Source organism: Panthera uncia, chromosome C2, assembly GCF_023721935.1.
Source record: "Panthera uncia isolate 11264 chromosome C2, Puncia_PCG_1.0, whole genome shotgun sequence".
Lineage (NCBI taxonomy): Eukaryota > Metazoa > Chordata > Mammalia > Carnivora > Felidae > Panthera > Panthera uncia.
The window spans coordinates 86,020,480-86,037,309 of record NC_064810.1 but is presented as its reverse complement, the minus strand read 5'-3'; the positions used below and the strand labels follow the sequence as shown (position 1 = coordinate 86,037,309).

At 37.6% G+C, this 16,830-nt stretch overlaps 1 protein-coding gene across 1 annotated transcript in view; it reads left to right on the top strand.

Moving 5' to 3' along the window:
* The first annotated feature begins 337 nt into the window (after positions 1 to 337).
* KCNMB2 (potassium calcium-activated channel subfamily M regulatory beta subunit 2) overlaps positions 338 to 16,830 on the top strand; it is a 33,095-nt gene continuing 16,602 nt past the window's right edge. Inside the window, exons 1-2 of the mRNA XM_049629581.1 lie at positions 338 to 455; positions 15,978 to 16,148. Of these exons, the coding sequence (XP_049485538.1) occupies positions 400 to 455; positions 15,978 to 16,148 (227 nt within the window). The 5' untranslated portion in view covers positions 338 to 399. The remainder of the gene's footprint in view (positions 456 to 15,977; positions 16,149 to 16,830) is intronic.

The following is a 16,830-nucleotide window of genomic DNA, read 5'->3' as shown; positions in this document are numbered from 1 at the left end:
AATTAGATTTGTGGAGAAGGAATATGATGCTAACATCAATTAACCAGGTTTCCCTACGGCAGTGGCTCGGCTGTGGCTCTCCACCCTAGCAGTGCATTAGAAACAAGGAAACTTTTTAAAAATTGAATGCATATTTCTGAGGAAGCGATCTGGTTTTTAAAAGATTCCCAATTAATTTTCATATGCAGCCAAGGTTGAGAACCACTGCCCTATAGCAACAGAAACCTGGCCTTATTTAAGAGAGTCGATCCACCGAAGCTATTGGTTGCTACTGATACAGAGTTCCCCACACTCAAGGCAATGGATTTAACTTCAGTGTGTTCCCCTTCTAGGTCTTTTCGCCATTCCTCCAGGACTTCCACTGTAAGGAAAACAGCCCCTGGACCAACATCCTCTAAGATGTTTATATGGACCAGTGGCCGGACCTCTTCATCTTACAGACACGATGAGAAAAGGTAAATTACTGGGGACTCCCGGGGGCTTTTCAGAATCATTTAACCCAACTACCCAGACAGAGCGCCAGTAGGAAAGCAAGAGGCAACTGAGCCTCATGTTTGGCAAGTGTTAATGAGGAACGGGCACTACATTGAGGGAGTAGGGTTTCTGACACTCTGGCCCACCGCCTTGCACTCTCGGTGCTCCCTCCCACTGCATGGCTTTGCAAAGGCTATTCCCTGTCATAGATGCCCTTCATCCATGAACACACATACTATTCATCACTTAGCTAGCTCCAGCTCTGCTTTCAGAATATCCATTCAATCAGAGCCTCCCACCATCCTCTTGACCAGCACAGACTTTGTAGTTCACAGTGAACCCCCAGCACCTACCACTGTTCCTGGCACACAGTAAATTCTCAATAAATACTGAACCAAAGTGATAAAAATTGCCTTTCAAAGACATATGGCAAGGAAGGAAAGCAGAAACTATGAGAGGGTGAAAAGAGGATGGACAAGCCCATGCAGCCCTCAAAGTCCTTAGAAGAAGAAGTAGCATGGGGTAGGGGAGGAGTGGAGGAATGAGAAGAAAGATTGAAAGGCAGAGGCAATGTTAATAAAAGACAAAACGACAATTACACATCTCAGTCTAGCTCTCCCACTTGTGTTTAGGGAGCACATCCATTCATAAAATTCTCTGGCCATTTTTAAATATTTGCTTTCTCTCCGTTTATTTTCTGCCGCTTCTCTCTTTTCCTCGTTGACCTTATACTATTACTTGGGTTTGGTGGAGTTGGAAACACAACTACCTACACCAGCATATTGCAACTTAAGCAAGGCTCATCTGCCTGCAGAAGCTGACAGAAACCAGACCTGATAAATGGTGCTGGACACAGGAAGGACCTGAAGGAGGTTGGCTTGAATGCAGTTTTGAGAGCTGGTACTTTCATTTTTCCTTTTAAAGTCTGTATTACCCTACAGAGGAAATCCTTTGAAAAATTCCAAAAGCAGAATTGTTCTTCGCAGTAACTATATATTATGGCGAAAAACTTGGAAGCGACATTAGTATTCACAACTGAAAATCTGTTAAATAAATCATGAAATGCAATATATCACTTAGCACTTAAAAATACTTTGACATCATATTAACTGAAAAATCAAGTTGAAAAATTGCATACAATCTATGATTGCAGCCACCTTATGTGTGTGTGTATCTACACACACACACACACACACACACACACAGAGGAAAAAGCCTGGAAGGAAAAACATGTTTTTTACTTCTCCATTTTCTAAATGCTTTGTAATATGTTATACTATCTTAATTATGGGGAAAATAATGATATGATGTTTAGGTAAAATTACAGCCCAGAGGCAACTAGTGTTTGAACAAAGTCCTAGTGCTCAACACAGCACAAGAAGATGGACTGAAAATTTGCTATGTTTGTTCATCTGTAGGTTTCCACGTGCTTTTTCTCAGGGCTTAATCAAGTTATTTTTCATTTGCTTTCAATCCAAGTAAGTGAATCATTTTTCAGCAAGATCTTTACTGTAAGACTAAAACTCAGTGTGTCATTTGAAAATTGCATATTTTGCATATAATCTCGTTTCCTTAAAAAAAAAAAAAAATTCCCTGACAGTGATAGTGAGAAATGGCAGAGATTGTGCTGCTCTAGAGCAATATTGTGACTTTCAATGGCCAGCCTGTCTGAGATTTTGAAGGCTTAACCAGAGAAGGTGAAGCGTGACTTATTTCACCTCCTATTTATTCTCATCAAATAATTTAATTAAGTGTGTGTGTGTGTGTATATATATATATATATATATATATATATATATATAAAACATTTTTACAAAAAGTTTAACACCAGAGAAGAAATTACTATGCACTATATGTTTTATATAAACTGCCCTCTTAATTTATAAGATAGAGATGACTGCGCCCATTTTACAGATGAGGAAGCTGAGGCTCAGAGATTTTTAAATAACTTCCAAGGGTCCAACGACTGGCCAGTGATGGAATCAGAATTTGAACTCAAGGTCATATTCTCTCCCCTGCACCCAGAGCTTCCATCGGCTCTTTCAAACATGAGACATTTGGAACAGCAATGAACAGCCAAGCCCGCAGCAGGGGAGACTGTATTAAAACACAGCTGAAAATCGCATATCAAAGGAGACACTAAACATGTGGATATGATATGTTGGCAATGTTTGTGCAGTTAAAGGGAGCCAATAATTAGCTTCATATTCTACACCATTAAAATTATATGAAACTCTTAAATTACTACTTTCATTTTTTTTTATTTTCAAGTTATGATTTCAATAACTATAAGATTTAAAATAATTAAACTATTGACTATAAGAAATAATTTTCAGCAAGCTTTATTTATGGGATAGGAATGCCAAGGCCTATGAAATCAATCTGCACGGTTTTAGCCTTGAAAGTCAAAGACAAATGGAAAAACAGCCAACGAACCCAGCAACGGAATCTGCCACTAAGCCAGTATCCTTAGTTTGATGTTGGTTCATTTGTCTGTACCTCTGCCTTGACCACACCTTCCTCTTCACTGCCTAATTCACAGACTCCTGCAGGACAAGACTCCGATTTTAAAACTGATTTGGAACAGCGTCTATTGTGCTGCTTAAGATGCTCTTAGTGGCAGTAATCATGGTGGTAATGAAGGTGATGATGGCTGATAATGAATCTAGATCATTAAGGTCCTCAAGTTAATTACTTGGAAATAAATGAAGTAGGTTGTCTGGCAGCACTGCCCAGCCCTGCTGGCAATGGTTCCACCTCCACTTTCTTATTCTGCAAAGCTGGCCTTTGTGCGCCAGGCTCCTGCAGCGATCCCAGGGGCCAGGCAGCCAAAACTCCTCAGCTCCACTCCGTGCGCCCTCTTCGAGAGACCACAGCCAAACTTGTTAGGACACTGGCTTCCCTGGGATTCCTCAAGAGGTGGAACATCAGGAAATAGCTTACAGACAGGCAGAGCAACCAAAGAGAAGGAAAAGTCCACCCCAAATCCTGAAACCAAATGTCTTATACTCAAGGGAAGTTAAAGTCAATTTTGCATTTTTTCCCCATCTGTTTAAATCAAAGCCAGTCCTTGTTCTGATCATCTGCTCTATGCAAAATACTGGTTTCTATCCTTATCCCCCATTCCACGCACCAGCACTATGAAGGAATACTTTTTTCATCTCTGAACAAACTTCTTGGTTAGGTGATCTTAGTTTAATCCCAAAATTGCAGGCAGCAGAATAAAACAGCATCAACAATAACTAATTCAGAATTTAAAGGAAAGAGAGGTTATCGGCTAAGGACAGTACAGCCAAGCTTTTATCAAATATTCTTTGGGTTGTTTTTATTAAATGGTGAACTGATATAAAGGAATATTCATCATGTTAACACACAAAAGATGATGATATAATAAGCATCTGAGCACCCTTCATTAAGGTTAAAAAATAAAGCAATTAGAATTTTTGAAGCCCTTGTGGATGCTTCCCTAATAGCACCCTCCTCCCTACCCAGAGATAACCACCATCCTGAATGTTCTGTTTGTCATCCCCTTGCTTTTTCTTCAGTTTATCACATTGGAATCTTTAAACAATATATTGTTTACTTCTGAATGTTTGGAGGCTTTATATCAATGGAATCGTGCCTTATGAATTATTCTGAAACTTTTTTCACCAAACATTATGTTTCTATGATTTATCAGTGCCAATGTGGGTAGCTACATCTCATTTTCTCTGCTGTGTAGTCTGCTCTGATATGAATATACTACCATTTATTCATCCAGTCTATTGCTAATAGACATTTGCATCATTTCCAGTTCTTTTTGTACCAACAATGCTGCTATAATCCCTCTTGTCCATGTCTTCTTGTACACTTTGTACAAATATTTCTTAGGATATGTACCTAATGGGTATATTTAGTTCAAAAGTATGTACAGCTTCTACTCTACCAGGTAATGCCATTGCTTTCCACAGCAGCCATTAATGTCATTTCATTGCTCTACAACCTTACATAGGGTTTTCAGACTTTGTTTTTAAGTTTATTTACTTATTTTGAGAGACAGAGAGAGAGCATGAGCAGGGGAGGGACAGAGAGAGAAGGAGAGAGAGAATCCCAAGCAGGCTTTGCACTGTCAGCACAGAGCCCAAGCTCAATGAATTGCGAGCTCATGACTTGAGCCAAAATCAAGTCCGATGCTTAATTGACTGAACCACCCACATGCCCCAGGTTTTGAGATTTTTAATTTTCACCAATCCAGAGGGCACTATGACTTCGATTCCCATTTCTCGGATTACTAATAAGATTGAGCCTGTTTCCTTTGTTCTTTTCTGTGAAGTCCCTGTTCAAATACGAAGTCAAGTTTTCTACTGGATTGTCTTTTTATTGACTTGCAGGAATTCTTTGTAAAAATTTACATTAACCCTTTGGCTGTTTATTGTGTGCAAATAGCTTCTCCCAGTTTGTCCTCACCCTGTTTATGATGTCTTCTCATAAATATATGTTCTTATTTTAATGTGTTAGCATTTTTTTGAACATTTTAAAATCCCTTCCTACTCCAAGTTCAGTTTCCTTAATATTTTGTAGGTGTGCCTTTGACAATTCAGTCTTCAATCATCTGAAGTTGACTTTTGTGTTTTGTGAAGTAGGCATCCAATTTTTTTCTTTATGGATAACCAAATGGCCCAGCACCTTTTCTTAGATAGAATATCCTTTTCCCAGTGATCTAAAAGCACATATGTATCATATATCAGGTTTCCACACATGCGTGGATATGTTCTTGGATCTCCATTTTGTTTCACTGGTCAACTCTGTCTACCTCAAACAGATACCACCCTTGAGCTTACAAACTTTTGCATTGTAAAAATCTTGGTATCTGACAGGACAAGTTGCCCACCTTGTTCTTTTATAATCAGAAGTGGATTTGCTATCCCTAGATGTTTGTACTTCCATATAAATTTTAGAATCAGCTTGTCAAATCATACCTACCCCACTTGAAATTTTTATTGAAGTTCTTGAAATTTTATTGGAATTTTATGAAATCCATTAATTAATTTATGGCAAATTTGCAACTTTATGTCATCAAGTCTTTCACTGAATATGATTAATCTCTACACTGATTTGTCTTCCCTAATATTTCCCAATAAAACTTCATAGATACTCCAAAGAGAACTTGCACATAGCTCATTAGATTTATTCCTAAGTGTTTTGATTTTTTAATGTTTAAATTATATTTTCAAAAACAAAATGAATAAATATAAATTATATTTTCTGCTTTTACAGGCATGTGGAAAAGCAAATATATCGACTTTTTCAACTATACTAATTTTCTAATTAATTTTAATAATTTATCCATAGATTCTTTTGCATTTTCTTCACAATCATATCATTAGTGAATAATACATTTTTGCTTCTTTTTTATCAATAAATATAAAATTCATTTATTTTTCTTGCCATATTATACAGCCAGTAAACCACAAATAAAACAGATAATAGTGAATATCTTTGCTTTGTTCCTGCTCATAAACATTTCACCACTAAGTATCAGGTTTACTATATTTCCTCTATTTCATCACATTAAGAATGTTTCTATTTCTGGGGCACCTGGGTGGTTCAGTCAGTTGAGCATCCAACTTCAGTTTAGGTCATGATCCTGCAGTTTGTGAGTTCAAGCCCCACACCCTGCTCACTGCTGTCAGCGCAGAACCTGCTTCGGGTCCTCCATACCTACCCCCCTTGGCCCCTCCCTCACTTGCACTCTCTCAAAAATAAATAAACATTTTAAAAATATTTTTATTTCTAATTTTGTAAAAGTTTTTATCATGAATGGATGTTAATTATTATCAAATATGTTTCTCTTCATATAATGGTAACCCTTTAATATGTTTATACATTACATTGATAATCAAATGATGACCAACATCATATTCCTGGGATAACCCCAAATTGAGAATGATGTGTTTTCACTTTTATATATTGCTAGATTTAGTGAGCTAACTTGTTTTTTAAATGTTTGCATTTATGTTTATGAATGAAATTGGTCCATTACTCTCCTCTTTGTGTTGTACGATTTGCTTTTGGCATCAAAATTTACTAACCTCATAAATAGGTTGGATAGCATTCCATCTTTTTCTATACTCCAGAATGATTTCCATTATGAGGATATTTAAATTTCATGATTCAATTTTTTAATGATTTAGAACTATTCAGATTTTCTAGTTATTTCTGAATCCATTTCAGTAAGTTCTATATTTAAAAGAATTTACTGTATATTTCAGTAAATTATGTATTTCAGAGTTTTCAAATGTTTTGCTATAAAGTTGCTTTAAATATCCTCTATTATCTTTCTAATCCATGTTGTATCTGTATTTATGGTTTTTTAATTCTTCATATTTATTTGGCCCTTCTCTATTTTATTCTTGATCAGTCTTGTCAGAGGTTGTATATTTCATTAGTCTTTTCAAAAAATTAATTTTGAATTCATTGATCCTTTAATATAATTTATCTTCTATTATTTATTATTTCCTTCTTGCATTTTCTTTTAATATATTTTCTTAATCTTTTTATAACTCCCTAAGTTAGATGTCTACCACATTAATTTTTAGGCTCCTTTCTTACCTAATACAAGCATTTAATGTATTGCTTATTTAATGTATGTATTTACATTTAATGTATTTAATGTATGTATTGCTTTAGTCACAACCCATTAGTTGCTCTTTAGTGTTTTGTTATTATTCAGTCCTAAATATGTCCTACTCTATCATGTTTTATTCTATGACCCATGAGTTCTTTGTAACTCTATTTTTATCTCCATGTATAGAGTCATTCTAGTTATTTGTTACTTATTTTTACCATTATTGCACTAGTGCCAAATACTGTAGTCAATGTAAAAAGCAGTACTTCTCAAAGACTCTTTAGGTTATCAAGTTACCCTACCTTAGCTGAATGATTCACATAATTTTCTTTCCTTCTATTTTTCACTAATGAGTTTTTAATCAATTCCAATATGCTAATAGATCAGGTAAAAAATAAAATTAAGTGGCTACAATATGATTAAAAATTAAGAATTAAAAATTAAGATACCACTGGGAAATTGTGTGATCTGGTAAGTTAAAGGCAGGACTAAAAAGAAATAACTCCTACTTTTATCTCCATCATTTTGCTTTCATCCTTTGTCTATTACTCATAAAATAATATTTCAAGACTTCCTGGCAAGTCCTGTGGATTAATAAGTTTACAATAACAGTAGGCTCATGGACAAAACGTCTCTTGTTAATGACTATATTAAATGTGACTACCATTTGTTCCCAAACTCAAAGCACATTTCTCCCAATGGAATGTACTTTAAAAGATTGGAAACAGAATAATTAAATTTATATGTGCACACACACACACACACACACACACACCTATTAGCTCAACGAAAAGAAAACATGAAGTGTGGAAGTAATAGAAAAAGAGGATATACATATGAAGAAGCACATCTCAAAAACATGGAAGGCTTTGATGGACAAAAGGCAGAAAAACGGCTGGTTTTTTTGTTTTGTTCTGTTTTCCTTGAAAGTTTATTTCTTTTTTCTTTTTTTAATTTAAATTTTAGTGAGTTAACATACAGTGAAATATTGGTTTCAGGAGTAGAATTCAGTGATTCATCACTTATATACAATACCCAGTGCTCATCACAAGTGCCCTTCTTAGTACCCATCACCTGTCTAGCTCACCTCCCACCCACCTCCCTCTGTCGACACATAGTTTGTTCTCTATCATTAAGAGCCTCTTGTGGTTTATTCCCCTCCTTTCTCTCCCCCCCTTCCCATATGTTCATCTGTTTTGTTTCTTAAATTCTACATATGAGTGAAATCGTATGGCATTTGGCTTTCTCTGATTGACTTATTTCACTTAGCATAATGCATTCTAGCTTCATCCACCTCAATGACTGTTTTAATCAATGCCACTCCCAGCTCTGCCATATGAGATAACAGTTTTTGTGTTCCTGGAACAGAAATATATAGCAACTCTGCTCATTTCAGCTCACCTGACCCTCAGCCATCCACTGCCCCATAGGTTCATCCCCGAAAGGATGTAACAGAAGACTCTTTTCCTTGAAGTCTGGAAATGAGAGCTCTTAGTGTCTCAAAAGTTTGAAGTCTTTCTGGAAGTAATACTAAATTTGTTGGTGGTAGAGTCCAATGGACACTGACAGAAAAAGGAAGACAGGAGCCTGCTGTAGCCATGTTTCCCTAATTTAGTTGGTTTCCATTGGTCATTTAGCTTCCTAATGCTGACTACCTCACAATCTAAGCATATCGTAGCCATATCTAGCCCACATAAAAGGAATATATTTTGTGACCCTAATAAATCCAAGAGACTGAGCCTACAAAGATGAATGTGGTCTGGCTCTCACTGTTAAGCAGCTCAGTATTCATTAGACCAGAAAGACATAAACATAAATATTCAGTATGTTAAGCATTATGTATGAGTTTCTTAAGTATCCCCCCCAAGTAATTTCAGATATACATAATTGTTTACTTTTATTCATATCTTTCCCACACCCTCCAGGCCCCCTCACCTTTCACACATTCCGTACCCTTTGCAGATCTGTCTTCTTGCCCTCTCTGTTCCATCCAGCACCCTCACTGTCTTTCGTTTCTCTGATGAGAAAATCTCATTAAAATCCATGGTGTAACTTGTTCTGGAAACCAATGATGCTCAGATCTAAATTTTCATCTCCTCTGCCACTGCTTATTTTTTTTTTTCCAGTTCCTCTTTACCTAACCCCTGAAACATTGGGAGAGTTCCAGAATCAGCCTCCACCTCCAGACTTAAACTTTTCTAAATAATCAACCACACTAACTTGAGTGATCTTCCTAAAGTACAAATGAGATTATATCATTTCATTCTTTAAATTCTTTTAATGGTTCTTCTGACTTAAGAAGACACACAAGATCCTTTACCTACAGCCCCTGCCTACCTAACCAGCTTGCTGCCTGCCATCCCCCACCCACCAGATCCTAGAATCCAACTATTCTCAACTACTCCTATTCTGTCACATTCTGCTAGATACTCTTCTCTTTCTAAATTGTTTGCTCATCAGAGACTCAGTTCAGTCTGCTATAGGACCCTTAACCATAGCCAATGAAATCAAGTTATGGCCTTCAACTGGCACACTTCTACACCACCTTCCTGCTTATAAATAATAGCCCTAGTATCATTTATCTACCGTCAATCTGCTGAATGCCCAGCTCAAGCAATACCCAACACAGTGATAGCCAATTTGCCTGAAACCATTACTCACCACCCCCCCCAAAAAAATTTGCCAATCATTTTGATGAGTTTCTCAAATTTAGCTACATACCAAAAACTTAGTATGCTCAATGTAATCCTACATAGTTCTACAGGTTAGCAGACTGCCAATCTGTGCCATATGCTGATTTCTCCTCTTCAATTTTCCCCCAGCAGAGGGTCCCACCATTTTTACCCAGATGCCTCCCGTTGCAATAACAGGACCAGAGCAGAGACAAATTAAACATTTTGGAAGATGATGTCATAAGGACAAAATAAAAACTTTTCAAATGAAACTTCAAAAAATCTTCAAAAAGCTGTTAAAATTCCTGTCCAAAATTAACTACCATAACCTTATAAATAGTTAAAAGAAATTTGGTTAATTGATAAAGTTAACAAATCAAAGTAGTCAATATGAAATTTGTCATAAGAATACCAATGATGCTAAAATGTTAGCAAAATGGCAATGACTCTAAAAAGGTTTTGAAAAAATTAATATAAACTGAGATTCTTCCAAATCAAATGCCAATTTTTGTTATATCTATTAGAAGAATATATTCACACACGTAGTCAAGAAAGATATATCTATGAATATATTCATAAGAATATATTTATAAAAAGACTCAGTCTCCCTAGGAAGCTTAGCTTTAAAAAAAATCAAAGAGATCTTACAAAGCTGCTAAAAAGAATATATTCACAAGAAGAATTTACTTTTTGATTGAATGTGTTCTTAAAATATCCATAACAAAAAGGTATCCGTATTCATTTACCATACTTAAGATAATACTCCTTTAAAAAGTCTTTGTTAAGTGTGTAAATGTGATAAAGTAGGCAAACTATCCATTTAGCAAACTGATCCTTCAGTAGATTGGCTCTTGGTGAATGAGCTGTTCACTAACTGATCCTTTGGCAAATGGCTGCACCACACTGACTTGCTTCTCTTCTGTATTCTTCTCAAATCAATTTCAGTGGTCTCTTACCCAGCCCCACAGGACATGCCTTACTCACTTTGTATCCCCAGAACTTGGCACCATATATTTCATCCGATGAGGACTTAAAAATATTGACAAACAAATGAATTAATAAATAATCTTTACCCTGCCTTAACCTGAATATTTTCTCCTGGCAAGCTAACTATCAGGAGAATCTGAATTTAAATAGGGAAGGCTAGGGAGAAAAATCTTACACATTTTACTCTTTATATCCATGTTTGCATATAGATAGTCTTGTAAATAATTTGCTTATGAACTATAGCCTCAGTCCTAATATCAAACTTTAAGAAACTATCCAAATATGGAGTTTGAAATAAAATTATATTGTGCTGACTACTGTTTGGGGGGGGGGTGAAGGAAGCTTTATTGGATAATTGAAAATCCTTTTTTATGCAAGATATTTTATCATACTTGGATTTGCCTTGTAGATTTATTATGAGACTTTTATTGTACTTGGATTTGCCTTGTACCTTTATTAATAACGCCCATTCACCAAAAAGATTTGGACAGAATGCCCCCTACACACGTAGTAAAGACTATACATTATCTACTACTTATTCTGTCAACATCTATAAATGTTGACTTATATCCACTATATTGATTCATAGTTCATCCTGAAGCCACGACTGCCTCAACAGAACTCAAATGTACTGCTTTTCTAGAACACACCAAGGCTAGATCTGCACCAAGCTTAGAAATCCAAATTCCTGGAGCACCTGGATGGCTCAGTTGGTTAAGTATCCAACTCTTCATTTTGGCTTAGGTCATGATCTCATGGTTTGTAGTTTCAAGCCCCACATCAGGCTCTGCACTGACAGTGTGGGGCCTGCTTGGGCTTCTCTCTCTCTCCCTCTCTCTCTGCCCCACCTCCACTAATGCACTTGCTCCCTCACTCTCTCTCTCAAAATTAAACATTAAAAAAAAAAATTGTTTTAAGAAATCCAAGTTCCTGCTCTATACCTACTGTTGTTGGACATCGCACATGTTCAAAACTGAATTTGTAGTCCTGCTCCATACTGATTCTTCCTCCCAAGACTGTACTTCATTGAACTGTACTGGCCTTCATTCCCTTATTTCTCCTCTGCCCCCTTTCAGGTAGATTCATAGAGAATAAATGCAAAGAACCAAAGGGAGATGAAATACCAGCTCTGTTAGTGCTGGCACAGTAACTTCCAAAGTACAAGCTTTCCTGGTATGAAGCCAGAAACATAGCACTGAAGACAGCTTGGCATGAAAGAGCCCACCTAACTGACCACTTGGTTTCGGCTATGGATACTGCCCTCCCCCACTGGGGCTTACTACCTAGAGATAGGAAAGTCAAGGCACCCCAGGCCTGAACACAGACAAGTCCAAAAGGATTTTTAAAAAATTGTGCCATACATGAACAATGACATTCAAAGTCACCCAAAAGATAGACCTGGCCCATGACTGTCATGCTCTGGTCCATCTCATCAGTCAGATTAGTCACTCCTCACCTGAGCTCAGGACACTATGCTTGTGGGAGAATCTGTGATGCACCCTCAGCCTCTCCCTTCTTAGCCAAGGCAGCAAAAGTCCCTTCTTTGGGACCCTGAAGAGTAAGAACAGAAGAATCCCAGTTTTAACACGTTGTACCAATCCCCAGTGATCCAAGCCAAGTACTTGGGCCTAAATCTAATCTACATCCTTCCTCTGACTTCCTCATCATCCTCTACATTCTATCAGTCATCAAACCCTAAAGTTTTACCTCTACATATTTCTCCATACATCGTTTTCTCTCCATCTATCCTACTTCAATCCTATATCCAGGCCTTATCACCCTTTGCCAACACTACAGTAACAATTTCCTAATTCTTTCTGATTTGTTTTGTTCTATTTCTAATCTGATCTCCACACTGTAGCCAAAGTGATCATTCTGAAACTCAATTTTGATTATGTCACTCTTTGACTGCTTCCCGTTAACTACAGGACAAAGGCCAAGCTCTTTAGAAGGATTTACAAAACACTTCATGACCTAGTGCCTTTCCAAACTCACCTGCCCCATATCCCCTGTCCCACATTCATGTAATAGTAAAATGCTTGTAGTTTTTGACAGTCGCCTTGCAGTTCCAAATCTTCATCCCTTCCTTCATGTGATTCCTTCTGTTTGAAATACCCTAGAGTCCCTGTCTTATTTGGTTAACTCTGATTCAATCTTGAAGATTCTGCTTAAGACATTACCTCCAGGAAGGCTTCCCTAACCTTAACGCCTATTGTTTCCTGTCCTGCTCCCTCCAGGCTAGAGAACTTACTTCCCTTCTGTACTCACTCTGTGAATCGCTCCATCATTGAATTCACTACCCTTTGTTGATATTTATTTTCATGCCTTTCTTGGGCAGGGGCCATATCCCCAGGAAATAGAGACTTCCAGCACTTGAGATAAATTTGTGGACTTAAACTGAATTCCTTGTTTTTCCAAATTGTTCATTCCTTAATTTATCCATGAATTCAATAATAATTTACTGATAAATTTCATGAGTATGTCCCACTCGACTCATCCACTTTCTTTTGACTGAGTAATATCCTAATTTCCCAAATACCTTTGGCCTGTGTGGAAACCAACCATTTTCCATCTTTAGAAATTCCAAAGCATATGAAGATCATTTGTCACCCATTTCCAAACTGTGATTTGTTTTTAAATTACTCATTTGAATCACTTTTATATGCTCCTTGTTCTGGTGACATAACTGACTGATTACACTGCATCTTTCACAGATATGGGCTGACATAAGTGATGTGGAGTGACAGCCTAATCCTCTGGAACCGTCAGACTACTGCTTTCTCTTTGCTGGCTTCCCTCTGCAGGAAATGCAAATTGTAAAGGCAGCCATCAGAATTAAATACATTTTGATAAATAATAGCCTAGTAACATCACATTACTTTTACAACAGGTCTATTTTTTAAGTTTATTTATTTATTTTGAGAGAGAGAGAGAGAGAGAGCACAAGCAGGGGAGGGGCAGAGAGAGAATCCCAAGCAGTTTTGGTGCCAGCACCACAGAGCCTGATGCGGGGCTCGAACTCACAAACTGTGAGATCATGACCTGAGCCAAAATCAAGAGTCAGATGCTTAACCAACTGAGCCACCCACGTGCTCCTACAACAGGTCTTTGAAGCCACTCAGTTTCTTCCTGCTTACTATTGGCTTTAGCTGCTAATGGGAAAAGATTTTTTTTTTAATCAAGTTAATAAAGAGTCAAGTTTAAAGAGCTTTTATATAAATCTTATATTTTCCAAAGGAAATCTCAGGAAACAAATGGAGAAACTTAGAGGTGGGTGGTGGACAGTCTATGGAAGTCTAAAGCACAGCAGCTAGTCTGGGGGCACTAGACTTGGGAACTGGAGAATAATGAAAGATATGAACTCTCAGGGCTTCTGGCAATGATGATAATGAGCAGCCCAGAGTGAGGGAGGGTGGAGGGGAGCCAAGAAGGACAAGACCACAGAAATATGGCTTCTATTTAGCTATGATTCTCCTACTACAATGGGCCCACTCTTTAAGGAAAGATTAAGACTTGTATAAACTACTTCATGAAAAGAACTTTAAGTAATAATAAGCTAATTGGTTAATTTCATACTCCAATAACTAAATTAACAAATACTCTACCCTAAAACCTTCTGGAAATATATTAAACTAATACACGTTTTCACACTTCCACAGAGAATCAAAATATCTAACAACCAGTCCAGAATGAACTAGCCAACCAAAAAGGATGCCAGCCATCAATATCAGTAAGGCCATCCTGGAGCACAAACCTAAATAGAAGCCCTGAATATATACACAATTGTACAAGCAACAGGCATCTCTTCCTTGCCCTGCAAAGTTCCATTCTGGATTTCACTCTGGTTTCTTTTCCAAGCAACAAGAATGACTAGTGATAAAAATTTTTAAGGAAAATCTGAAGTTATTCTTGTGTATATTGGCTTTTTTGCCTGAGGCTAAAAAAAAAAAAAAAAAGCTCTAAGAGTTTCCTTCTCCATTTTCAGCTTTCTATTTGAAAGACCCTAAAGGCCAACAACAATACCCCTACTCCTGGACCCCTGCAATCCAAAACTTGCTTCTCAGAATAGAAACTAAAGGAAGTCCTGAGCTGCTCCTTCCCCAGTCACCTGCTTTACCATATCCTACACTTCTCACATATCTCTCCAAGCATCCAGCAGCCCAGCAATTTCTTGTTTTTTGTCTTCTCTTCCAGATCTTCTTTCAAATCCAGTCTTCTGCTCATAAGCTTTCTACATTATTCATTTCCCTGCCATTCTGTCCTTTAGAAATTCCTTGGAAGATTGTAGCAATTTTAGGATACTTCGATGCACCTGTAACGGAACTATAGCTCCCCACCCCATTTTCCAGTGGGAGCACTTGTTAAATGCTTCACGTCAGTCATTCTCTTGGATGATTTACTTATGTCATCTCATTTAAACATTACAATGCAGTTAAACATTATTCCCACTATGCAGGAAACTGGGAATCAGAAAGGATGAGGAACTTGCATTGATCACACAGGTAGTCAGCAGGGAAATCAGATTTTGAACACAGGAGCCAGTTTGGTCCAGTCTCATGTCCCTTCTTACTCTATGTTTCTGCTGTAAAAATTTTTTTAAAATACTAATAAAAGTAGTCAAAGTTATGCAGTCTGGCCCTTGACTGACATTTTTCAAAACTCACTCAAGTGTTTACATCTATGAGAAAAAAGACTGGGTCACGACTCCACATTTTCATACTGCTTATAAATCTCAAGCCAACAGCGCGCTAAGCTACCCTAAACTTGAGAAAAATGTTAACCAAAATAATTTTTGTCTATTACTACTGAAGGGAAATAAGGTATTAAGTTGATAGATTTCTGAGGTATACTGCCATTTATTTGAATTAATGCTCCATTAGGTATTCAGAGAGTTTAAAACGATCAATAATGATCAGCTGGAGGTTAAATGGCAAATCCAAAAGCATTCTTTTAAGAGTTGAAGGAAGTGCTTTCTTTCTTCAGATTTAAGAGGAGGAAAAAGGTGCTTACAACCAGACATGGGCCCCAAGGAAAGAAGGGGGACTTGTTTCGGCTCAAGGTTGGTGCATGTGTGTGTTGGGAGATAGTTGTCACATGGTGGGATCCAATTGCATTCAGGTAGGTTTAGAGGGCTCCTCTGAAAAGTAAGGAAAGCATGGGCAGAAACTTACCCACTCTCTAGGAGTGTGCTGATTAACTGTGAACTTCATGTAAGACTGTATTATTTTCAACCTCAGAAATATTTACCAAAAAATCAGGGACCACGACCTCCTGGACAAAAGGAAAACTGTCACAGCACTGAAAGCAGGAGAGGACCGGGCCATTCTCCTGGGACTGGCCATGATGGTCTGCTCCATCATGATGTACTTTCTGCTGGGAATCACACTCCTGCGCTCATACATGCAGAGGTAATGCCATTGGGTGGTTGGGACACGGTCGTTCGTCTTCTCCTCCTTCCTCTCCCATAGCTTATCAACCCTAAAGTCCTCTTCCTCACCTCCTTTCCCAATAATAACTATTAGCAGTGACTGGCATGTAATATTCTTAATAATGCTACCAGATAATAATGATAAAAATAGTACTACCTACTATGTGCAGGAACTTCCCTTCCCATACTTGACTTGCTTAACGCTCACACATATGTTATAAAGGCAGTATGATACAAATATGCTCCTTATAAGAATGGCAAAACTGAGACTCAAGATAAATCTAATTTGCCTGATATCACACAACTCTAGCATATGGCAGAGGTAAGATTCAAACCCCCATCCCACTAATCCCAGAGTCCCTATTCTTGCCTCTTCACACCTCTGTTCTCCACCATCATTCTTTTCCAGCCCACACCCCTCTTCATCACCCCACATGTCAGTGGTTCTCAACTGCACATTTAAACCTCCTGAGAAACTTTAAAAAATACTGATGCTCAGTCACCCCTCCCCCATCCTCCCAGAAGGTCAGATTTAATGGCATATAGTAGGACCCAGTCACCAACATCTTTCAAAGTTCCCCCAGGCAATCCTAACGTGCTGTCAAGGCTGAGAAATACTGCTATGCATCAACTTTTAACAGTAGCAGATTTTGAACTCCTTT